This window comes from Nicotiana sylvestris, chromosome 4 (assembly GCF_000393655.2).
Source record: "Nicotiana sylvestris chromosome 4, ASM39365v2, whole genome shotgun sequence".
Classification (NCBI taxonomy): domain Eukaryota; kingdom Viridiplantae; phylum Streptophyta; class Magnoliopsida; order Solanales; family Solanaceae; genus Nicotiana; species Nicotiana sylvestris.
Genome location: NC_091060.1, coordinates 92,442,994 through 92,469,748, shown reverse-complemented (window position 1 = coordinate 92,469,748; position 26,755 = coordinate 92,442,994). Strand labels below are relative to the sequence as shown.

The window sequence follows — 26,755 nt, the reverse complement described above, 5'->3', positions numbered from 1 at the left end:
AAAATCAAACCTTAAATGGCCACTCAAATCCCCAATTTAAACTCTCTAATTTCAAGCCTTAATTTCCCAATTTTTTACCCCTAATCTCTTCAATTTCCATTTTTAATCAACTGAAATTCACCATAGATAAGAGTATTAAGTTCAAAAACCCTTACCTCAACATGAATCCCCTTGATTTCCTCTTCAAAACCCTCCAAAAGCTCCAATCCTGTCTCAAAAATGGTGGAAATGGGCAAAAATTCGCGAAGGGATGCTTACATAGTTTCTGCCCAGGGATTCCGCACCTGCGGCTCTTTTCTCGCTTCTGTGGACCTCATCAGCGATTAACATATCCGCATATGCGGTTTTTCATTAATTCCTTAGATGTTGCACCTGCGACCCAGGTCTCGCAGAAGCAGTCCAGACCTCCGCTCTTGCGATCCATACCGCTTTTGCAGTCTCCTTTCCGCTTCTATGACTCGTATCTGCAGTCCCTAATCCGCAGGTGCGGTTATGATAGAAACAACAGCTGAAGCTGCTCAATTTCAAGACCAAACTTCCGACAACCTTCTGAATTCATCTCGAAGCCCCCGGAACCTCAACAAAAATTATGAACAAGACATATACCACCATTCAAACTTATTCCAACCTTCGTAACACACAACATAACATCGAAACACCAAATCACCCTCGGATTCGAGCCTACGGATTTCAAAACTTTCGAATTCCGCAACCGAACCAAAAACCTATCAAACCTCATCTGAATGACCTGAAATTTTGCACACACATCAGAAATGACACAACGGACCTACTCCAATTTCCAAAATACCATTCCGGCCCCGATGTCAAGATTTCCATTGCTGACCGAAAAATGCTAAATTTCCAATTTCGCCAATTCAAGCCTAAATCTACCACGGACCTCCGAATTACATTCTGAACACGCTCATAAGTCCAAAATCACCTAACGAAGCTATCTGAACCATCAGAATTCACATCCGAGATCTTCTACTCATAAGTTAATATCCGGTTGACTTTTCCAACTTAAACTTCTAAATTAGAGACTAAGTGTCTCATTCCACTCCAAAACCACTCTAAACCCGAAACAACCAGCACAATAAGATGAAATATAGTTGAACAACACATACAGAAGCAGAAATTAGGAGAACGGGACTGTAACTCATGAAACGACTGGCCGGGTCATTACATCCTCCCCCGCTAAAATAAATGTTCATCCTTGAACGAGTCAAGAAATATACCTGAAGCTTCAAATAGGTGAGGATATCTGCTTCTCATTTATCGCTTGGTCTCCCAAGTAGCCTCCTCCACGGGCCGACCTCTCCACTGCACTTTCATTAAAGCTATATCTTTCAATCTCAACTTTCGGACATGCCGCTCCAAAATAGCCACTAGCTCCACATCATAGGTCAAATCACCGTCTAACTGAACTGTGCTGAAATCCAAAACATGAGACGCATCGCCAATATTCTTATGGAGCATAGAAACATGAAATACTAGATGCACACTCGACAAGCTGGGTGACAAAGCAAGCTCATAAGCCATCTTTCCCGTCCTCTGAAGCACCTCAAAAGGTCCAATGAACCGAGAACTCAATTTACCCTTCTTCCCAAATCTCATAACACCCTTCATGGGTGAAACCTTCAGTAGAACCTTTTCCCTAACCATATAAGACATATCTCGAACCTTCCTGTTAGCATAACTCTTTTGTCTTGACTGCATCGTACAAAGCCGCTCCTAAATCACTTTCACCTCGTCCAAAGCATCATATACCAAGTCTGTACCCAAAAGCTTAGCTTCACCCGGCTCGAACCAACTAACTGGAGATCTACACCGTCTTTCATATAAAGCCTCATATGGAGCCATTTGAATATTCGACTGATAACTGTTGTTATATGCAAACTCTATGAGCGGTATAAATTGATCCCATGAATCCCCAAAATCAATGACACAAGCGCGCAACATGTCTTCCAGTATCTGAATAGTGCGCTCGGACTGTCCGTCCATCTGAGGGTGAAAAGTTGTGCTCATCTCAACCTGAGTACCCAACTCTCTCTGCACGGCCCTCTAAAACTGCAAAGTGAATTGAGTGCCTCTATCTGAAATGATGGAAACTGGAACCCCATGCAGGCGAACAATCTCTCGGATATAAATCCTAGCTAACTGCTCCGAAGAATTGGTACAACACACAGGAATGAAGTGCGTGGACTTGGTCAGCCAATCCATAATCACCCAAATAGCATCAAACTTCCTCAAAGTCTGTGGGAGTCCAACTACGAAATCCATGGTGATACACTCCCACTTCCACTCTAGAATATCTAACCGTTGAAGCAAGCAACCCGGTCTTTGATGCTCATATTTCACCTGCTGACAATTGAGAAACCGAGCTACAAATCCCATAATATCTTTCTTAATTCCCCTCCACCAATAGTGTTGTCTCAAGTCCTGAAACATTTTCATGTCACCCAGATGGATGGAATACCGCGAGCTATGAGTCTCCTCTAGAATCAACTCCCGAAGCCCATCCAAATTGGGCACACATATCTGGCCCTGCATCCTCAATACTCTGGCATCACCAATGGTCACATCTCTGCCATCGTCGTGCTAAACTCTGTCCTTGAGGACAAGCAAATGAGGATCATCATATTGGCGCTCTCTGAAGCGATCAAACAAGGAAGACCGAGGAACCACACAAGCTAAGACCCGACTAGGATCCGAAATATCCAACCTCACGAAACGATTGGCCAAGGCCTGAATATCAAATGCAAGAGGTCTCTCCCCAATAGGAATATATGCCAAACTGCCCATACTCACCGCCTTCCTACCCAAGGCATCGGTCACTACATTGGCCTTTCCCGAATGGTACAAAATAGTGATATCATAAACCTTTAGCAGCTCCAACCATCTCTGCTGCCTCAAATTGAGATCCTTCTACTTGAACAAGTGCTGGAGGATATGATGATCAGTAAACACCTCACAAGGCACACCATAGAGATAATGCCTCCTAATTTTCAACGCGTGAACAATGGCAGTCAACTCCAGATCATGAATAGGGTAGTTCTTCTCATGGGGCTTCAACTAACGAGAAGCATAAGAAATCACTCTACCCCCTGCATCAACACACACCCAATACCAACTCTCGAAGCATCACAATACACTATATATGAACATGAAGTTGATGGCAAAACTAACATTGGAGTTGTGGTCAAGGTAGTCTTGAGCTTCTGAAAGCTCACCTCACACTCATCTGACCACCTGAATGGAGCACCCTTTTGGGTTAATTTGGTCAAGGGTGATGCAATAGATGAAAATCCCCGAACGAACGGACGGTAATAACCTGCCAAACCAAGAAAGCTACGAATCTTTGCGACTTAGAACGGTTTAGTCCAACTCTGAATTGCCTCTATCTTCTTTGGATCAACCTGGATACCCTCACTGGACACCACGTGCCCCAAGAAAGCCACTGAACTAAGCCAGAACTCACACTTGAAGAACTTTGTATAAAGCTTCTCCTCCCACAACCGCTTCAACACAACTCTCAAATGCCCAGCGTGCTCCTCCTAACTGTGCAAGTACACCAAAATATCATCAATGAAAACAATCACAAACGAGTTGAGATAAGGCCAAAACATGTTGTTCATCAAATGCATAAACGTTGCTGGGGCATTGGTCAACCCAAAAGACATCACAAGGAACTCATAATAACTATATCGGGTCCTGAAAGCCGCCTTAAGAATATCTGAGTCCCTGATATTCAACTGGTGATACCCTGATCGGAGGTCAATCTTGGAGAACACTCTCGCTCCCTGAAGGTGGTCAAATAAATCATCAATACAAGGAAAAGGAAACTTGTTCTTGATTGTAACTTTGTTCAATTACCTTTAGTCAATGCACATCCTAATCGTGCCATCCTTCTTTTTCATAAATAGAATAGGCGCACCCCAAGGCGACACACTAGGCTGAATAAACCATTTATCAAGGAGTTCCAAAAGTTGCTCCTTCAACTCCGTCGGTGCCATACGATACGATGGAATAGAAATGGGCTGGGTAGCCAGCACCAAATCAATACTGAAGTCAATATCCCTGTCCAGTAGCATGCCCAGCAGGTCTGCAGGAAACATATCCGGAAAGTCCCTTACTACTGGAATAGAATCGATACTAGGAGTCTCTGCACTGACATCCCTCACAAAATCTAAGTATTAAAGATAACCTTTCCCAACCATCCGCTAGGCCTTCAAAAATGATATCACCCTACTGGAGACAAAATCAGTCAAACCTCGCCACTCAATTCGTGCCACACCCGGCATAGCCAACGTCACTGTCTTAGAATGACAGTCCAATATAGCATGACATGGAGATAGCTAATCCATGCCTAATATCACATCAAAGTCTACTATACAATGCAACAAAAGGTCCACTCGGGTCTCCAGACCCCCAATAGTCACCATACACGATCGATATACACGGTTTACAATAATAGTATCACCTACCGGAGTAGATACATGAATAGATGAAATAAGAGACTCACGGGGCATATCCAAATACCGAGAAAAATATGATGACACATATAATAAAGTGGAACCAGGATCAAATAACACAGAGGCTTCTTATGGCAAACTGAGACAATACCTGTAATTACAGCATCTAAGGCAATAGCATCTGGTCTGGCTGGGAGTGCATAGAAATGGGTCTAACCACCACCGGATTGACCTCCCCCTCTAGGACGACCCCTAGCTGACTGACCCCCACCCCTAGTAGCCTAAGCGGGTGGTGAAGTAACTAGAGCTGAAGTCAAGGGCTGACTCCTCTGTTGAGATGGACCCCCAAGAAGATAAGGACATTGTCTCCTCATATGCCCAAACTCTCCACACTCATAACAACTCCCTAGTGTAGGATACAGGGACTGAAGGGAACCCCTAGCACCGGGATGACTAGCAGAAGAACGTGGTACGGAAGAGCCATGAACTGATGGAGCACGGGACAAACTCTGGGCTAGAAGGGCACTAAGTGATGAATGGCCCTGATGAAAACTGTGAGAACCATGGCCCGATGATGCCCCACGATAAACTGGGTGAGCTGACTAAGCATCTCTAAATGGACGGCCTCTATCATGCTGAAACTGGCCTCTCGAAGGAGTGCCACCAAAATTACCAGATCCCTGAGATCTCTTGGCCTCCCTCTCATCTTTCTCCTGGCGACGAACTGACTCAATCTCTCGAGTAATATCAACAACCTGCTCAAAAGTAGCACCTGACACCCTCTCTCTGGTCATGAGAATCTGAAGCTGATATGTGAGGCCATCCACGAACCTCCTGATCCTCTGTCTATCCGTAGGAACCAACCAAACGGCATGACGAGCAAGCTCTGAAAATCTCATCTCATACTACGTCATAGTCATATCATCCTGACGCAACTACTCAAACTGCCTATGCATCTCCTCTCTACGAGACTATGGCACATACTTCTCCAAAAAAAAAATAGTGGAGAACTTCTGCCAGTTAAGGGGCACTGCATCAACAGGCCTACGCCTCTTATAAGTCTCCCACCAAGTAAAGGAAGCTCCTGAAAACTGGAAAGTAGTGAATGAGACCCCACTGGTCTCCAAAATACCCACGGCCCAAAGCATCCTCTGACACTTGTCCAAGAAACCCTGAGCATACTCGCCCTTTGCACCACTGAAAGTCAGAAGCTAAATTCTACCAAGCCTTTCCAATTGATGTTGCTCGTCGTCAGGCATAACTGGTACCACAAAATCCTGGGCAGGTGCGACCGACTGGGCTGGATGTGCCCTGGTGTCTGAAGTCCCTACACAACCTACTCAGGTGTGTGAGCGGCGAGAGTCTAGGTGCCTCCCCCAGCCTGGGAAGTAGCTGCGACCGTAGTAACTGAGACCGCCTGAGCCAGGCCAGTGCATACTGATATAATCTGGGCTAGGGCCTCCTGAAGGCCTGGAATAACAATCGGCACAACCGGTGCCTGAGCGGGTCCTACTGGAGCATTCACAACTGGGACCTGATCATGAACTAGGGTGGTTGGTGGATCTGTAGTGCTACCCTAGTTGTTGTACGGGCTACATCCTTTCCCCTACCATAGCATCGACCGTGACCTCGGCCTCTGGTGGCCCTAACTGGTGGCACTGGTGGTAGTCCGTCTTGACCGGTAGCACGTGTCCTCACCATCTGTGAGAGAGTAGAATAATAGAAGCTTAGTAACTAGAATTAATAGATTCGCACGACATGAATTCAAGAATGTGAAGTTTTTCCTAAAGGTTCTACAACCTCTCGAAGATAAGTACTGACGTCTCCGTACCGATTCTCAAGACTCTACTAAATCGGCTCATGACCTGTGAGGCCTATGTAACCTAGGCTCTGATACCAACTTGTCACGACTCCAAACCACCCTGATCGTGATGGCTCCTATCACAATACTAGGCCAGCCGATTCAACACTAATAACATAAAGGTCTTTTGTAAATTCATTTCCAAATCAATTATGATCACAAGTCTTTCATTTTAATATAACAAAATACGCGGGGAAAAAATACGCAAATACATCAACACTGCCTGATCTTGGTATCACTAGTCATGAGCCACTAAGATACTGTCCAATAATATCTACTCAATACAAGATGAGACTGAAATAGATAATACTAAGGATAGGAAAGAGAAAGGAAGGACTGCGAATGTCGTGCAGTTACCTTGCTATCTCTGAAAAATACTCAAAAGTTGTTGGATTCTCTCACTCGGATGCTCTGGCACCTGGATCTGCACACAATGTGCGGGGAGTAACGTGAGTACGTCAACGCAGTAAGTAACCAAAGTAAATAAAGGCTGAGTGCAGTGACGAGCATTTAAATCATATACGTAGTTTAACATAAAATCTCTATAGAAATAACAAAGTCAAATCCGTAGTTCAATTTCTGAACATCTCGTTAAAAAAACTCCAGTTTCAATGAAAGTTATTTAAAACCCTTGTTCAATATTTTTCAATAGAGGCTCAGTATAAAATAAGAGTAAAAATAGTAATTTCATAAACAAGCCCCTCGGGCAAAGTATCACTCATATATATGGCCCTTCGGGCAAGCCTCTCAGTCACTCGTTACTCAACTCTCATCAATCAGCACTCACACTCAGCACTTCCGCTCAATAGATATCTCATAATAATAACCGTTGCAGCATGCAGCACATTCCATAAATATATATATAATTGGCTGCGCTCACTGGGGGTGTGCAGACTCCAGAGGGGCTCCTACAGCCCAAGCACTACATCGTTGCGGCGTGCAGCCCGATCCAGTATATCGCTGCGGCATGCAGCCCGATCCATATACATGTAAATATTGTTGCGTCATGCATCCCGATATATATATATATATATATATATATATATATAATCCTCACCATCAGGTTTTCGACCTCTCTTAGTCACTCGGGCATTTCAGTGAAAATCAGTGAACACAGCCCAAACATTTTTCATATATTTGAAAGTAGAGTAATGAAACTCAATCAAACAATAAACAAGTGAAAATCATGACTAGGGATATGCTTTTGAACAAAACAGTGTGAGGATAGTAGTAAAATACCCCCTGAGGGTCCAAACAGTTCGGCACAAGGCCCCAAACATGGCATTCAGCCCAAGTTAACCGATTCATTTCTAAAACACATAGATATCATATAGAGTTTATCAAAGTATGCCACTCTACAATTTCCATAGGACACCAAGTCACAATCCCTACGGGTGCACGCCCACACGCCAGTCACCTAGCATGTGTGTCACCTCATTTATCAAAACAGTATGAAATTTTGGGGTTTCATACCCTCATGTCCAGATTTACAAGAGTTACTTAACTCGAACCGGATGAAAATCTACTCCGCAATGCCCTTTCCTCTCGACTCGACCTCAAATCATCCCGAATCTATCCAAAATCAGAATCATAACATCAATACAAGCCAAAGGGACAAAGCCCACGCAAAAATTATCAAATTAAACTCAAAATCCCGAAATTGGCCAAACCTGACCCCTAGGCCCACGTCTCGGAATATGATAAAAATCACAACACTAGAATCCTTATTCTTTCACGAGTCTATACATACCAAAATCATCAAAATCGGACCTCAAATGGCCCCACAAATCCTCAATTTAAACTCTCCAATTTCAAGCCCTAATTTCCCAATTTTTCACCCCTAATCTCTTCAATTTCCATGTTTAATCAACTGAAATTCACCATAGATACGAGTATTAAGTTTAAAACACCTTACCTCAACAAGAATCCTCTTGATTTCCTCTTCAAAACTCTACAAAGGCTCCAATCCCGTCTCAAAAATTGTAGAAATGGGCAAAAATTCGTGAATGGATGCTTATATAGTTTCTGCACAGGGATTCCACACCTACGGCTCCTTTCTCGCTTCTGCGGACTGCATCAGTGGTCAACATAACCGCATCTGCGGTTTTTCATTAATTCCTCAGACGCCGCACTTGTGACCCGGGTATCGCACCTGCGGGTTCGCAGATGCGGTCCAGACCTCTGCTCCTGCGATCCATACCACTTATGCAGTCTTCTTTCTGCTTCTATGGCTCGCACCTGCGGTCCCCGATCTGCAGGTGCGGTTAATACAGGAACAGCAGCTGAAGTTGCTCAATTTCAAGACCAAACCTTACGACAACCTTCCGAATTTATCCCGAGGCCCCCGGGACCTCAACCAAAAATATGAACAAGTCATATACCACCATTCAAACTTATTTCAACCTTTGGAACACTCAAAACAGCATAGAAATACCAAATCACTCTCGGATTCGAGCCTAAGGATTTCAAAACTTCCGAATTCTGCAACCAAACCAAAAACCTATCAAACATCATCCGAATGACCTGAAATTTTGCACACACATCAAAAATGACACGACGGACCTACTCCAATTTCCGGAATTCCATTCCGACCCCGATATAAAGATTTCTACTGCCGACCGGAAAATGCTAAATTTCCAATTTCGTCAATTCAAACCTAAATATACCACGTACCTCCAAATTATATTCCAAATATGCTCCTATGTCCAAAATGACCTAACGAAGCTATCCTAACCATCAGAATTCACATCTGATACCTTCTACTAATAAGTCAATATCCGGTTGACTTTTCCAACTTAAACTTCTAAATTAGAGACTAAGTGTCTCATTCCACTCCAAGACCACTCCGACCCTAAAACAACCAACACAATAAGATGAAATATAGTTGAACAACACATAAACAAGCAAAAGTAGGGAGAACGGGATTATAACTTATGAAATTACCGGTCGGGTCGTTACATAAGGTAAGTGTCTTGCCTAACCTTGTGTGGGAAATGACCCCTTAGGATTTGAGTCGTTTATGCTAATTGTGTCATGTAAAAGTCGTGTACGTGAGGTGATGAGTACGTACTCGGCTTATATGTGGAAATCTAGTGGTTTAGACCCTTAGGCATATTTTATGTACTTATTTGGAATTGCTAGCACATGTTATATCTTTTATTCGTCATGTCTACTATCAGATGCTTTATTTGAAGTTGTAATTAAATGTCACATTCTTTACTTATCGAGTTTGCTCATATATGCTTATTTGGAGTTGTTACCATTTTTACCATTACGTGATTTCTTTTATCGTTGAGTTTCTCTTCGTGGAGATTATTGTTACATGATACCCTTTGTTGTCGGTTTATTCTAATGCCTTTAGAAAAAGTACTAGCTCGTGTCATCTCTTTAATTGGTAGTTTGATTCATACACTAGAATCCGAAGTTGCCATTTCATGGAGACACTTTCACTATTGAGTTTATCCTTAAACAATTAATTGGAATTTAAGTTGTCGAGAGTCATTAACCTATTTTAATAAAAGTTGTGTTTAAAGGAGGTGTTATTCCTTGTTGAGTTACTTTTCTGTTCATTTTGTCGTTATTGAGATTCTATATACGTTGTGTTGAGCCGTGGACTACTTGTTGTAAAAATATTGATGTCGTGTAATCCTTAGAAAGGTTGTGGCCTACGGGCACTTATGATACGAGTGAAATGTTGTGTTGTTGTGATAATAGCACGTGTGCATTGTTGTGTGGTTTGATTGTTGTTATGCGGAGTATAAGGGTGGCATTTCACCGTTGTTGTTATGCGGAGTAAAAGGGTGGCATTTCACCTTTGTTGTTATGCGGGGCATAAGGGTGGCATCTCACTATTGTTGAATCTACAGAGTGATATTGTCACGCGCCAAACCTGGGGAGGTGTGGCTGGCACCCGATGTCGTACTAGCCCGAGCAAACCACTCTGTAACTCTTTTTTTTTCCTTTTGCAACTATCATGGCCACAACTCGTAATGTATAACTATAAGTGGGAAAACGTTGTATCAATGAACCATCATTCTTAAAACATGAATACATACTGGCCGTCAAGGCCTCTGACATACTGTACATAATGAACATGTGTCTACAAAGCCTCTAAGAGTATTTGACATCAAATGGGATAGGGTACCGGCCTACCCATAAGTGTGTACCAAAACTTTGGCACGATAACCTATAGACTCGGCTGCACTCCATATGAGGAGGAGTCAAACCGATCTTTCATTGTATGCTAACCACGTCTACTATGAGGGCTCGTCAAACTAATTATCTATGCTTGCAGGCATGAATACAACGTCTACAACAAAAGGAAGCCAGTACAAATAATGTACTGAGTATGTAAGGCAGAACTGAAACATAACAATATGTCATCACTACTTAAAGACATATAAGAATCAACTGAATCTCTAAGGTGCCACCATATATGCATACTAATTATACTTATATAGATACATACATATATATATATATATATATATATATATACATACATACATACATTCATACATAATATACATATATATATATATATACACACACACACACACACACACATATATATATATATATATATATATATATATATATATATATATATATATATATATATAATGCTTCTCCTTGAAACTATTATCCATATTGTATGATGCATGACTGCCCAACTAATTAGTGGTAACTGCTCGGCCAGCCATCACACGGTGGTAAATGTATGAGTTCGCAAATGGTGGTAAATAATGATACATAACTGCCCAACCAGTGGTAGCTGCCCGACCGGTCGTAGCCCGGTTGTAAATGCATGCCTGCCCGACAGGCTGTAGCACAATGGTAAATAAATAAGCATGGCTTCCCTATCGGTCGTAGCACGATGGTAAATGAATATGCATGACTATCCAACCGGCCGTAGCACAGGTAAATGCATGAAGATGCATGTATCACTATATTATAAACATTAACGTCTTTATCATATACCTCATAGAGACTTAGGAACATTCTTAGACATGCTTGAATATCATTTTACAGGAATGAATAACATACACGTCCTTAACTGCTAAGAGTAGAACCACTTAGAGAATAGCATTACGTTTACATATCATTACTTGGATCATGCCAAAAAAAGGAAGGGATATCCTTAACATACCTTACTTGAGAAATTTATCAAATATTTTTACTTGAGCTTTCCAAGAACAACTTTTTCTCCTTTTAAATCTTTGAACAAGAACTAAGCACTTCATATGATCATGGCTTATTTCATGTTGCTGGACATATGGAGTATCATGGATGTATGTTTTTGCTATGTTTCTAAAGTAAGAGGCTCCCTAATAACAGAAGGAAAGATTTCAACATTCTTTCTATATCCCAATTGCAAAGGAAGTATATTATGAAGGCCTAAAGGCTTACGTTGTCACGTGTAAACAATACACCAAGTGTTATGACGCATGTGCAGATTGGTGCCACCCTTGGCCAACTTCATGCCATGTGGCAGCCCGCAAATTTCCCTAAAATGCCACCTAATCTCATAAATCAAAGAGTCATCATTTGTCTTGATCAAGACCTATACTTGCTGCCAGGTTGGGAAGCCCATTAGGCTCATCCATATCCACAATTTTCAATTACATGTTAATCTCTCCCCAAAAATTTATAATTAACCAATTATTCACATAATTGAGAATTATCTCAAATTACTTAAAATATTATTCACTTTTAACACACTTTATATATCTTACTATCATGGTCACGCGGTACCTTGTATGGTACTAGTCCACAAATACCGGATATTATATCTTGAACCATATTTTATCTCCAAATGTCAAACTTCGACCAACCTCATTCTCTTCAACTCGTTTACCCTTTCACCTTTACGACTTTACTTATCACTTTTTTGAAATAGCATAAATACTTATAACTTCGAAAATAGTCTTGTCCTCATCCTAAAGTACTACTATTAAAATATTAAAATATTAGTAAATCATGGTACCATATAAAATCAATACATACACTATTATTTTATTAAAATATCCGTATAAATATATATATATATATATATTTTCAACTTCTAATTTTTCTAATCTCATATAAAGAGTACAAATTTTTGTACGCTTAATTCTTAAAATGGTAAAAAGATAACCTTCTTTTCTTGTGAGAAAATAATTTCTATCTTTACAATAAAGAAAACCTCATAAACTTTCTCACATTATGTGTATAATTTAAAGCATATTCGAAAGTAGCAATATCAATAACTATATAAAATTATATTTTTTAGACTATTTTACATAAATGTTCCACTCAAAATATCATATCCAATGTATGTAACGGTATTAAGGTTGTTGAACTTACGGGATCTTACAATATGATAGTCACAAATCTTTTATAACCTCATGAATGGTCTTAATCCCTTTAAGCTCATATGGATTACTACGACTCGTCCTAATATTTAAGTACGGGATGTAGCATATATGGGTGGCTATTGTGTTATTGTCAGGGCGGAGGGATAAGGGTGGTTATGACACGGAGGGAGTGATACGAGTGGCTATTGTACGGTGTGATACGAGTTATTATAGGAGAGATAAGGGTGGCTAATGATATTGTTAGGGAGGAGTGATACGGGTGGCTATTAGAGAATGATATTCTTATGCGGAGTATACGGGTGGCATTTCACTATTGTTGTTTCGGGACATAAGGGTGGCATCTCCCTGTTGTGGAATGTACGGAGTGATATGGGTGACTATTGTGTTATTGTCAGGGTGGAGTGATAAGGGTGGTTATTGCACGGGGTGATAAGAGTGGCTATTATACAGAGTGATACCGGTGGATATCGAAGAGATAAGGGTGGCACTCTCAGGGATGATGTCTGATGGTTTGGAGACATTGTATTGGTGATTTTCGTGTGATGGTGTGATTTTCCTTATGGTTGTCATGCACATTGTGTGACTTGTTTGTAGTTTCGATGAGCTGTTTGATGTCTTTGATATTACTTGTTGACTTAGGCTGCAGTAGTACACTCACACAAGTATATGTTGTAGCATGCCACTTATAGTAGCTCATAAGTACGAAACTTGACATTTATTGATCATGCTCATGTGTTCTTGTATTATCTGTTTCCATATTGATTTGTGAGTATGTGATCACACTGGGTAGATTGTTATTTTGAGCATATGACCATGCCGGGTGGATTGCGATTGTGAGCCTGTGACCATATCGAGTGGATTGTGATTGTGAGCCTGTGATCATGCCGGGCGGATTGTGATTGTAAGCCTGTGATCATGCCGGACGGATTATGATTGTGAGCGTATGATTATGCCAAGCGGATTATGACTGTGAGCCTATGACCATGCCGGGCAGATTGTGATTGTGAGCCTGTGACTATTCTGGGTGGATTGTGACTGTGAGCCTATGACTATGCTGGTCGCATTGTGATTTTGGCACGTGAGTTGTCCGTATGGTTGTGATTCGGGATTTGGGCACGAGGTGTTGTGAGTATATGATGGTAGGTTGAGACCCGGAACTTGTGACTATGATATGAGGTATCACAGAGTGATTTTGTTGTGAAACTTGTGAAGAATAGATTGATTAATTGGTTTCCCTTTGTGTTGTGTTCCTTATTTGGTTTGAACGATACTTTATGGTGTTCTTATTACTTTACTGTTTCTATCACTTATTGATTCTTGTTGCCATTTACTGATTTTGCTTCTCATCATTAGCCTTATACTTCTATACCGCACAAGTTATATTGTCTAGTGAGTGTCTTAACTGTACTTTGTCACTACTCTGCCGAGGTTATTCTTGATACTTACTAGGTACCAACCGTGGTGTACTCGTAATACACTTCTGCACATTTTTATGCAGATCTAGGTATTGGAGATGTCGAACCCGGTAGAGTTAGCTTGTTGATTGCGAGGATCCAAGGTAGAGTTGTTTGGTCATCGCAGTCCCTTGAAGTCTCTTTCTTACATTGTACTGTCAGATTGCCATTTGAACAGTATTGTATTTCAGTCCTTGAGATCATTCCATGTATTTAACTAGAGTTCGTGACTCTATATCACCAGTCTTGAGAAGTTATTATGATTGTTGCCACATAGACTTATTCCGCTTTTGCTTCGATACTTATATTAAATTATGTTTCAAAATATCATTGCTAAGAACTGGCTTAATCGTTTTTAGTAAACGGCTTACCTAGTCATAGAGACTAGGTGCCATCACAACATACTACGGAGGGAAATTGGAGTCGTGACAAAACTTTTATCTTGATCAAATAAACTTTGACAGACAAATTGGGAGATCCCAAAAAAATACCCCCGGGCACACATGCTCGGATTCTTAAAATTTTTATAAATAAATGTTACCCATAATATCACGAGTCCATACATGTGTTTTGTTTCAAAATTCGAGTCCAAATCGACTCTCAAAACTCAATTTCTCATTTCTCAAATCGTATACAAGTTTTCCCAAAATTTCACTTTGATTCTCATAATTTTAATATTAAATCTCATGTATAATCATGTAAAATAGTTGGGAATTGAACAAAATCACTTACCCAAAGATTGTAGATGAAAAAGCCTCTTCAAAATCACCTTCTGCCGAGTCTAGGGTTCCAAAATATGAAAATGAGACCAAAATCACGTCCCTCATCTCTTATATCCTGTCGCAATTGCAACCTGGATGCGAACCCCGCAAATGCGAAGAAACCATCGCAAAAGCGAAGTCCTTCACCCCTGCTATAGTCGCAAATGCGACATATTGTTTGCAATTGCGAACATTGGATTTTCGCAAATGCGGCCATAAGGATCGCAAATGTGAACCAGCTTCCCCAGGCGCCCATCGCAAATGCAAATACCGAGTTCGTACATGCAAACCCAGCAGACTTGTCCTAACATGTCAATTGTGATTGAAAACTCGCAAATGCGAGACCTGAGTACCAGATCACTCCAGCAGCTTTCTATCTTCTCCAATCATCCAAAATGCGTCTGAAACTCACCCGAACTCTCGGGGCTCTAAACCAAACATCAATGCAAGCCTAAAAACATACGAGCTTGCTCGCACGATCAAATCATCAAAATAATATTCGAAATCATGAATCGGACCTCGAAACACATGAATTCAACATGAAACTCAAGAACTTCTAAAAACACTATAGCGCGTCTGATGCCTATCAAATCAATTTGGAATGATGTCAAACTTTGAGGACAAGTTCCAAATGATAAAACGGACTTATTCCAAGTCCCGAAACAAAAACCAAAACGTGGTAGGTATGAAGTCAACCTACGGTCAAACTTATCAAAATTCTAAGCCTTTAAAATGCCAACTTTTAGTGAAATAACACAAATTAACCTACGAACCTCCTAATTCAGTTTCCGGCATACGCCCAAGTCCAAAATCATCGTACGAACCTGTTGGAACCATCAAATCCCGTTTCCGATGTCGTTTACTCAAAAAGTTGACTCAAGTCAAACTTGGCAATCATAGGCCACTATTAAGGAACTACGCATTCCGATTTCAACCCGAACCCTTCCAAACCTAAACCAACCGTCCCCACAAGTCATAAAACAGTAAAGGCATATAAGGGGAGTCTTAATTAAGGGAACGAGGACCTAGAAAGAAAAACGAACAGTCGGGTCGTCACAACAAGCTTTGTGTAGGCCACTTTTATGGCTCCTACTTTCCCTTGGACCTCTTCATTTCACCACAAGTCCCCTTAGCTCCTACCAAAGTGACCCCTCGAAACCCTAGCACCTCTCTAGCTACCTCCCTAATCAATTAGATATCCTATCTCACATATTGTTTGCATCCTCATTACTACCCCAAGCCTTTATTGCCATCATCTTTCCCCCATCTCTTGAGCTTTGGCCATGCTCAGAACGCCCCATCTGATCCTTGGTTGGCCATGCGCAACTCTCTTTTGTCTCTTCCTCCTAATCTCTAAGTCCATAACTAAGAGTTTGTGTTGCACCGTAATATTCTCACTCGGAATAACCTAGTAATCCTCACCTAGATCTTTATCCCCTTTCCTAAGCAGCATGTAATCTATCTGAGTCTTAGCTAGCGTACTACGGAAGGTAACCAAGTGCTCCTCCTTCTTAGGGATACTCGAATTAACTACCATTTTATTTTCATATATTCACACATATAAATACATATTGGTTTTACTTTCTTCTAATTTATTGAGGCCGTTACTAATGATTGAATGAGATTTCACTATTAGAAATTCGGAAAAAACCGACCAACTTTGATCAGTAATGGCCAACAACTGTCCAAAACGTGACCATTTAGGTGTGGACGATATTTTAGAGGTCAGAAAGGCATGCCGACCAAAGTTGGTCGGAAATTACCGAACAACTTTGGTCGGTCAATTAAATTAAAAAAAATATTGCAAAAAAACAATCGACCAAAGTTGGTCGATATTTTAATTATGTAATCAAAAGATTCACCATCTAGGAATCGAACCGTGGTCTGTACTGTGGTAGGATACTATTCTACCACTAGACCATTGATGCATTTTGTTTTAAGACTGTCTTTTATTTGATTTATACTCTTTAATTGTATTTTCACATAAATATAACCGACCAAAGTTGGTCGCTTTTTATATAAAAAAAAAATTACCGGCCAAAGTTGGTCGGTTTTTTAAAATGACTGGCCGAATTAACCGATCAATTTTGGTCGGTTTTTTTAATATTAATTATTATTTATTTTAATTGAAAAACCGACCAAAGTTGGTCGTTTCTTGAAAACTAAATTTTGCGGGACTCAAAAATAGTTTCCCGCATTTTTGCGCCAAAGAAAACCGACCAAAGTTGGTCGATTTCGTTAAAAAGGATTAAAAAAAATATTTCGAAAAATACCTTGATCGGTTTTTGCCAAATTTCTAGTAGTGTTTGCATTATGAGGAAAAACTATTGGGGTTTTCCGAAGAATTTAATTAAATATACTGGGGAGGACTTTCTAGTTGAAAAGACTTAAATTTGTACCTAGGAATAAAAGGATTGTTTCTAATTTATTGAGGACTTAACTAAGACTTTGACGAGATTTGTACTCGGAGTAAAAACTTCTTTCTTCCAATCGATAATGCGGGCATTGTAAATTTATTCTTCCAATATAATTAGGTTTTGTAAGAGCTCGTATGAAGTTAGTATTTAGAGTTTTAATAAAATTAACAGTATTTAGGTTAATTCTTCTGCATAAATATCATCAAGAAAGAGGTAAATAAGTTTCTTTATTTCTTGGATAACTATTTAAGTATCTCTGCACGCTCAAAATTCAGGGGAAAATGATTGGCAGGGGTGTACAAAGGAAATTGATAAACCACATCAAACGGATAATCAGAATCAAACCAAGAAAAAGAATCCGACTATGGTTCGATTTAATTTCATTTGGTGTTGGAAAAAAAACCCCGACTATAATTGATTTGGTTTGGTTTGTTTAAACTAAAATATGTCAAACCGAAACAAAACCAACCCAACATTACATTTATAGAGATTTTATATATATTTAATACATAAATATATTTATTATACTTACCAAAGAAATATTTATTGTAGTGTAGTTTATAACTATTTCTTAAACTTTTTCATAGTTTTATCTTTTAAAGTATTATTTCAAGCTTGAACTTATAATTTTAAAATGCTCCAATAAGTTTTATTGCCCATAAATATTACTCCCTCCGTTCGAGTTTATGTGAATCTATTTTCTTTTTTGTACGTTCCAAAAAGAATGATCCTTTTCTAAATTTGGAAATAATTTAGTTTAAACTTACAATTCTATCTTTAATGAGAAGCTTTTATGACCACACTAATACTTTGGGCCTCTTTTTATTTAACTTGTTTAAGACCACAAATTCTAAAAGTCTTCATTTTTTTTAAACTCCGTGTACAGTCAAACATGTTCACATAAATTGGAACGGAGAGAATAGTAACTCAAATAAAGCCCAAACTAGAACTAAATGAATACTAATGCTAACAAAAGACATTCAATTCAATACTAGAAGGATAATAGTGTTGGATATCTATATTTTAGTTTTTTCATGATTTAGTAAAATGCATAACTTATTTTTTATTTTTTCTTTAGTGATTAATCATGTAACTAATAGTACTTATTAGTTGTACTAATTTTAGCATAGCTTAGTACTTTTAGATTATATTTATTTTTATTACGGCTTATTCATTAGCAATATTTGTTTTATGCAGCTTTATTATCTATTGTTGAATATTTTAATATAATGTCATGACTCATCTCATATTTTACGCTATTCTCTGAAAACACCTTATGTACTTGTGCCTTATTTGAACTAAAAGAATATTTGGAGCACAAATTCTATGTTTTATGTTATGAAGACTTTACCGAAGAAAAATTTGAAAAAAAAAATCGAAAAACCCCGAGATTGAAAAACCCAACTTTTGTTGGTTTTGTTTGGTCTTTAAATTTAATAAGCTGACACAACTAGTTAGGTTTGGTAATTGTATAACCCGAACCAACCCTACCTATCACATTTTCAAAAACAGAAACAATTATGTATAATTCACATTTTCAAAATTCGATCTTCATTTTATTGTCTCCTCTCGTTTTTTTTCCGCCTTCTTGAGCCGATGGTCTATCGAAAACAACCTTTCTGCCTCATCGAAGTAGGGGCAAAATTTGCTTACACACTACCCTCCCTAGACGCCACTTGTGAAATTTTACTAGGTCGTTGTTGTATCTTCATTTTATTGTCCCACATCATATTTTAACTAATAATCCACCGTACACAAACATATAATCTGATTATGAGCCCGTTTGGATGGGCTTATTTCAAGTGGCTTTTAAACATATAATATCTTTTAAGCCATTTTGACTTAAAAGCGCTTAAAATGGCCTCTATGTCCATATAATTATTGGATAGACTTTTTTTTGGTAATAACTGTGAAAATTACCATTTTTTGATAGACTTGAACGTCCAATTTCTGCAAAAATTGCATGGCTAATTTTCAATTCATTAAGATGGTCTATAAATGAAATACAACAAATATACTTGCTCTACCTTGCATTTGTAGCTTTATTATTAATTGACATTACATGTAAAAACCCACAATAACCTTCCTCACTGCCATATGCAGAACAAATTAGACATTACAAGATCTAGACGTTACCTGATGCCCCAAAACATTTGCCAGAAGCACTTTCACCAAATTTTCTAAAGAAGATGATTAACATGGAGTGATTTCTTGTCAATTATGACCACTTGATTTAGCAGAAATGCCACGCTTGAGCAATTTTGCATTTCAAACTTACAGCCAAAACCAACAAGGTAGGGCAAGGATCAGTTATGAACCAGAAATCAATTCCTTCAATGATTTCAATGGAGAACTATAACCATATACTTGTGTGTCTTTCCAGAAGCTGAACACTGTTTTCAGCCAAAAAGAAAAAAGAAAAAAGAGGAGTCTTATTTCATCAGCCAAATGCAAAAGTTTAACACGAGAGGGAAAGGAGAAAGGAAAAAAGCCATCATAAGGCCCGGAGGGCTGAGGCCGAGCCATCGAAAAACAAGGCATGAAGATGCCAAAACAGTATTTAAAAGAAAGCCAGAAAATTCAAGTTTAAAAGAAAACAAATGAGAGTGAGGATTTACCTAGCCATGCTACAAAGCCAACCGTTGAAGCCAAGAAAAATTCCCTGCTTATAACTTTGCAGCTGAATGCAGAACAAAAGGGATTTAGCGGGTTGAAAAATGGTTGATTCTTTAATAAAATTTGGAAACTATGAGGAGCTTTGCAGCAACTTACAGGTATAAGCAGACGAGGTTTCCCCATCCATAAAAAACACATGCCCAAGTTGAACCAGTGAACCTGTAATTAACCAAGCAGAGAAAGAAGGGAAAAGTTAACCACCATAAAAGAAAAAAAAAAAAGCTCCCCATGCATAACAGGACTAATACGGCTTACCAGGTTGTATATTTTTGCATAGCCATCAGCAGATACACATCGTATTTTTTATATATTTTTAACAGTAGGTATTATTAATAAACAAAATTGCAGAAAAACAAAACATGAATTGCTCCAAATGTACGCACATTTAGTTCCCAAGGCTTAGATAAGTATGACTAATCTGTAATGATCCTGCTGAATTAAGCATGACCATAAACAGGAAAAAAATACTGCTGTGCAGTGATGAAGCCAGACTTTTTTTTTTTTTTTGGGGGGGGGGGGGGGGTGATGGCTACTCTAATATACAAGAGAATCATATTTTTGATATGTTACTTTAAGATTTAGAAGAAACGAATTTAGATATACAAAATCTCCACTGCCTTTGTTCACTTGACTGAAAAGGGGAAAATTAACTAGAGTTCACAAGCATCAGAAAAAGAAAAAGAAGAAAACCTTATTCAGAAAAGGATTCAGAAAGATCAGAGATTGATGCATGTAAGAGGGTTGGCAAAAATAAATAGGTGATGCGAGGAATTCTAGATCTAATTTGATAACTGAAGAAGGAAAGGAATTTACAATACAAGGGAAAACAATTATGAGGTGCCATACCACATCAAATCCCGAGTAAAGAGTGCTCGTGGAATCATGAGTCCATTCCCGATCATCGCAAGCAACATTGAAAGAGCTGATAAACCTTTTATATTATCTGGATTTAGAAGGTTTGTCCACTGGACAGAAGGTCAGAAGGTATCAGTCGATGAGAAACCTCAAACTTGTGAAAAACTACAATTTGACAATTTTACCCTAAAATATAAAACGCTGTAGAAACTACCATTTGTGAAACTGGCATCCACATGAAAAGAAGAGTGGCAGTCCATCCAGACAATGATCCTACAAATTTGATGCCCTTCTCTGGAAGTTTCCCAGTTCGTGACTGTAAAGAACAGCAGCTTGAAATTCAGAATAGTTTCACATCCATGTTCTCATTCTTTCAGGTTTAACATAATGGCTCTTCCCACAGAAAAGTGCATGCAAAACTTTCTAGCTTGCTGTAGACCCCAAGGAAAATGATTATAAAGTAATTGTTAACCAAAATCGACTTAACGTCTGTAATCTAACAATATCAAATTAAAGAAGACTCAATGTGAACTACTGCTTTTGTGATATTATTTGGTAATCTCAGAGTTAAGTAGCAACTTTCTCAAACATGTATGCATACGCAAATAAAAGAAGCAGAGCACTTGCAGATCATGTTCCAGTTATGCAGTTACGGTCACCATAGAGCAAAATAACAACAAAAAAACATAGTAAGACAGAAGCTTCTCATGCTTCCTGGCACATCGGCAGATGTGACAATATCCCTGCACAATTTCGAGCTTCCACGTCTAGTCTATTATTTTACCTTTGAAAAGAATACCCTTTAAAACAAGGACACAATGCAAACACACTCATCAGATCCAGGATACAAGTGCTCAATCGCATAGGTGAAACTTTTCATTAACATTAAGGAAGAACAGGAATACAAAAAGAATTAAAAAACTAATAGGTAGTGACCCCACCCAATGCTAGAGAAGATTTCATCTCTCTCCCTCGGTCATGAATGAAGACAAAAACCCTCCTTTGCTTCTGGCAAAGGAGTTCAGAAATGACACCATTTTGAACATACAGTTGAGCATTATCTCAGTGAAATGTTGAACTGTGTTCTTCTAGCACTCGCTAGAAAATACAGTCCTCTTGTTAGAATGAATTTCAACATTGCCTTTCTATTATTCAAGTCAAGCAAAAAATTATATTTTCTTTCAGCTTGTTCACTTCAAGGCAGAATAACAGGTATGAACATTTAAACATTCTCCTCGTAAAAGCAACCACATGAACAAGAGCTGCAAATGTCAATGCTTACCATAATGACAGATAGGATAGCCACAACAAAAGCTACAGCACCAGGCAAGATGGTATTTGGAACGTATGGGATGAAAGTTGACCACATGACCTACAATGCACGGAGCAGAACGCCAGAACAAATATAAGAATCTAAACACCAAATTCTTCATTTTGATGAGTACAAAATGAAAGAAAAGAGAGGGTGATTACTTGGGGAAGTGCAGATAACCCAGCAACAGTAATGAAATCCTCCCAGTAACGCCAGATTACGGGATTGAGCACGTAGAAGTAGTTCATGAAGTTCACAACAAGACCACATGCAATAACAAGAGAAGTGACTGCATAATGAGGTAATGGCATAGATCCAGCCATGGCTAGTTGTGATATCACAATATAAATGGTCACGACCCCCAACGTTTGCACAACGACCACCTCTGTCTCTCTCTTCTTTATGAAGTATGATAGCAAAGACAAATTACCAAGCAATCCAGTGAACATCCCCTGTATTTTGTTCAGCTCAGTATTTATCTCTCAACATTAATAAGACCACAGTTATAAGCCGCTATAATAGGAGTAGAATGCCATACCAGCCATGGAACAGCAAATAATGCAGCATTATTTCCTGCTAGAAGGTTACGAGCATTGAGTATTATCTGAGGCAGTTGTAATATGAGAAATGGAATATTTGCAGCTCCTGCAAATTTTGCAGTCAATGAATCCCACTGCTTAAAGCTCTCACTGCTCTTCAAATCTTCTGATCTCTACATATAAAATCTCAGTTAGGCCAGATTTCATTACCTCCAACTGAATCCATAGCTTACTTTAAAAAACGAGCCCACCTCGCAATAAACATTATTGGAAGCATACAAAAGGGGAAAAGAACCTGATCAATAGGATTTGGAACATCTGAGTCAAGTGCAGAAACTGGTCTCAACCGGTATTGACAAACTAATGGGCTTACCAGCACTGACTTGTTCAAATTATTGTTCTGTTTAGCTCTTTTCTTGTATGGAAGGAGATTTGGGATTGATTTCGGCTGCTGGAGGTTGACATTGAAGATATAACCGTTGGAAGGTTGGCGGGAACGTAGGACTGCCTTACCCACTGGCAACAAAGATCCAGCCATTCAAGATATCAAAAAATGAAGCAACTATAAGTTTGTACTCATCACCAGTTGTGTGGAGATATTTTTATCAGAAAATGGTCTACAAGGGTAACTCCCCAAGAGGCAGCTGATCAAGCTTCTAATGGTTCTGCACTAAAATGAGAAGACAATTTCTGGTAAGCTCCAGCACAAACCCCGGCCTTTACCAAATCTGCATCAAAAGCAGGATGCATGAATTACTAGCACAACATACTTCAATCTTTTCAGCTATGATAAGCAAGAGGGAAATTAGAGGCACCACAACATAACAAACTTCTTTATTTCCATCAATCCAACTCAGTGTGTTGGATCAATGTCCTGAACCTTGGCTATAAATTGACTTAAAAAATCCACGACTCGAGAAAGTTAAATGTTCTTATAGTATATCACAGCATACCTAGTCTGTAGCACAAAAAGAACGACATGTGACTGGGGGAAGGGAAAGGGGAAGGGGAAGGGATGTGGTGTCATCTCAGAACTTGGAAGAAAAATTGTAACCATTATAAGCTAACTCTAACTCAATAGTGGAGACAAAGCTAACTCTAACTCAATAATGGAGACAAACTCATCTTCCATAACCTCATACACAACTCACATATAAGAAAATAATGCTTATGGAAATCAAACCTGAGAACAAGCACTAGAAAGTACTCCCTCCATTCTACTTTATATGACATTGTTACTACATGGGGAATAAAACAATATTTTCTTCAAAAAAGAAAAAAAATTCATATATTTTTCAAATATTTTTAATTATAAAAAGGTGTAGCTTATAGTACTTTTTTCTAGATCTTAATTATGTAAATTTTATTTTAAAAAAAATAAAAAGTTAACATCCAAATTGAGACAGAAAATCAGATGGATTGACCCTCATTCTTTGAACCCCCTTCATTTTTTCGAACGGAGGGAGTACCTAAATACCACAACAACAATATCGCACCTCAATCTCAAGCAAGTTGGGGTCCTCTATATGAATTTTTATTGACCATGTTGCTCCATTTAAACTCGGAATAGGTAAAACTAAGCATTAAAAAAACAAATGAAATATCTTTAAGTTGTAAGCATCAAACGGAAGAATACAAAGCTATGAATTACCATCCACCATAAGGGACACAGCTCCATCGTCAAGGCCAAACTTAACACCTAAACCATCCCTAGTTGATTACCCATATATGTCTATAATAATAGGCATCTCCTAGAATTCTACTGCAACATACTGTAGAGCAAATTTTTTGAAGGTTGAATATCTTTGAATATTCCTTTGGTCTCAACCCATCCAAGCCAGAAGCCTAATTAGGCATTTTGCACCATGTTTCTGTGAATTCAATTTCTAACTACCAGAGCTCTACTCAAAAGCTCCTTTATGTTTAGTATTTTAAAATATCGCATCATAGTATAGCTAACCTTCACATTTCTTTATTTATTATTCATTTTCAGAAGAAAAAAAAAACATAGAAACTATACACCAACTAACAATGCATACCGAAAATATATCATTTCACACTGACCCGAGTGCCAATTTTCTCGAAAATACCCGTTAATAAGCAGCAGCCACGTACAGACGGTTTTAACAATTTGAGATAGAGCGCCTTTTTTATTTTGGGTAATTGATGGCAGAGACGAGAGAGGGATGTGGGAAGATGAGGGGCATGTGGAGAAGATGAAGAGGATGGAGGGTGGTGGTGTTTTGTGTTTTGGGGGGGAGGGGGAGGAGTTTCTCAAAAGTATTATTTTTGGTTAAGCTTTTTGGGCTAAAGTCACGTGTGTTAAAAATTTTAACGGGCTATTAGTGAAGAAATTAATAGGAACATATTTTGCCCGTTTGGACATAAGAATTGTAAAAACAATTAAAAAAAAAGTAAAAAAAAAAATTCAAATAAAAATGATATTTGAAAAGTAAAATTGTATTTGAACATGAATATAATTTTGGGTTATTTTTAAAATTTTGTGAATGTTCTAAGTGAAAATTTTAAAAAATATTTTTTAGATTTTTAATAGGTCAAAATACAAAGTAACAAGTGTAGTATTCAACAATATCATTTGACTATCCCTAATTAGCAACTTATAAGCAAACCATTACTATGTCCCCAGCTTCTAAAGGAAGTGTAAGTTTCAAAGTTCAAGTGAAATTCAAAAGAATAGCAAAACAAATTAAGGAAATACAATCACATACCTCTAAGATGAAAAGAAGAAGAAGTTGGGACTTGCTCAGCCTAGTTCATACTTGATAGGCATGCATATATATACATCCATCCAAATGAGGCAAAAGAGAAGCCAAAAAAGCTCAAATTTCTAAACTTGATCCAAAATAGACGGGCATCTCAAAAAAATGAAGGATGGGGGCGGTGAGCGCAGTGTATAGGAAAGAATTAAATGGGTACACCGGGATTCACAAATTTATTGGAAGCAAACGTAGTTGACTGATTAATACGCTATACTGTAGTATAAAATTAAGTAGTAAAATCAGTAGCATTCTCTATTTTCTTGGATTTAATATGAATCCAGACAAGAACCACGTGGATCAAACATGTGAAATTGCCAAAAGCAAAGTGTTCATTTTCTCTTGGGTGCAATGTCACCATAAAAACTTATCAATAAATATAAAAAAATATTTTCACTATATCAATAAATATAAAGATTCATCTGATTAAATGATATTTTCATGCCAATTTTGACTATTAAAGTTCAAATTACATGTAAATACCAAGTTTTAACGGATAATATTTTCGTTGAAATTCGACTATAAGGAACGACAAAAGAACAGGGAAAAACCAACTGGATTTATAATGTACACTATAAAGGTAGTATGAGAACAAGAACACTGTGAATTCGCCATTGTATATTAAGTATCTTTTACTTGAAAGAACTAGAGAGATAGTTAAGACATTTGAATTGCTTGAAAATTACCTGGTAGAAAGCTGAAGCTTGTATTTACAAGATTGTAATTCTTTGGTGTAAGAAAGAAATTATATGAATATTGCTATTTAATTTGGAGTTTCTGAATAAAAAGAGAAGAAACCACCAACTGGGTAGTGAGAAATATATTTAGAAGAGAGCCTCAAAGGAAGCCTATTTATGAGTAATCAATTGGAAGAAAGAAAGATTTGATGCTGAGGAAAGTGCGGACGCTATTGCTCTCTAAGTCCAGACAAAAGTGCATACATACAAAATGTGTTGCAATATCAAAAATACTCTTGATTAGTTCCTTTTTATATTCCAATATTTAAGGTCAATTTTGTCAATTTAATTATAGACTTGGTCTTATATCATGTCATGTGTATAGACTATTGTGTGTTGCAAGTGAATTCAGTGTTCCGAGGCCTAAAAACCTCCTTTTTACCCCACCTTGATTTACGTGCATGATCCGGACCTATATCCGGAAAGCCTTCTATGTGAAAATATGAGAAATAGAAATCTTTAGAGTTAAAAATTTGATTATGGTTGACTTTGGTCAACATTTTGAGCAAATGGACCCGGATCCGTGTTCCGACGATCC

At 38.4% G+C, this 26,755-nt stretch overlaps 2 protein-coding genes across 5 annotated transcripts; both read right to left on the bottom strand.

Annotated features, from left to right (window-relative positions):
• Positions 1 to 1,272: 1,272 nt before the first annotated feature.
• LOC138889841 (uncharacterized) lies at positions 1,273 to 1,716 on the bottom strand. The gene has a single exon (XM_070173178.1). It carries the CDS (start codon positions 1,714 to 1,716, stop codon positions 1,273 to 1,275), a length of 444 nt encoding a protein of 147 aa, XP_070029279.1.
• Positions 1,717 to 19,263: 17,547 nt separating this feature from the next.
• On the bottom strand, positions 19,264 to 26,312 carry LOC104219037 (maltose excess protein 1-like, chloroplastic). Of its 4 annotated transcripts, none has more exons than XM_009769673.2 (10): positions 26,167 to 26,312; positions 22,999 to 23,431; positions 22,703 to 22,876; positions 22,326 to 22,616; positions 22,135 to 22,224; positions 21,067 to 21,168; positions 20,844 to 20,962; positions 20,094 to 20,156; positions 19,940 to 20,001; positions 19,264 to 19,714 (listed from the first exon to the last, which is right to left on the bottom strand). In XM_009769673.2, the coding sequence occupies exons 2-10, from the start codon at positions 23,239 to 23,241 to the stop codon at positions 19,632 to 19,634; spliced, it is 1,227 nt and encodes a 408-aa protein (XP_009767975.1). In that variant the 5' UTR covers positions 23,242 to 23,431; positions 26,167 to 26,312; the 3' UTR covers positions 19,264 to 19,631. The 4 variants fall into 4 exon arrangements, with proteins under 4 accessions (XP_009767975.1, XP_070028201.1, XP_009767977.1 ...); XM_070172100.1 differs by lacking the exon at positions 26,167 to 26,312 and adding an exon at positions 25,433 to 25,453; XM_009769675.2 differs by lacking the exon at positions 26,167 to 26,312 and adding an exon at positions 24,743 to 24,975.
• Positions 26,313 to 26,755: the final 443 nt, after the last annotated feature.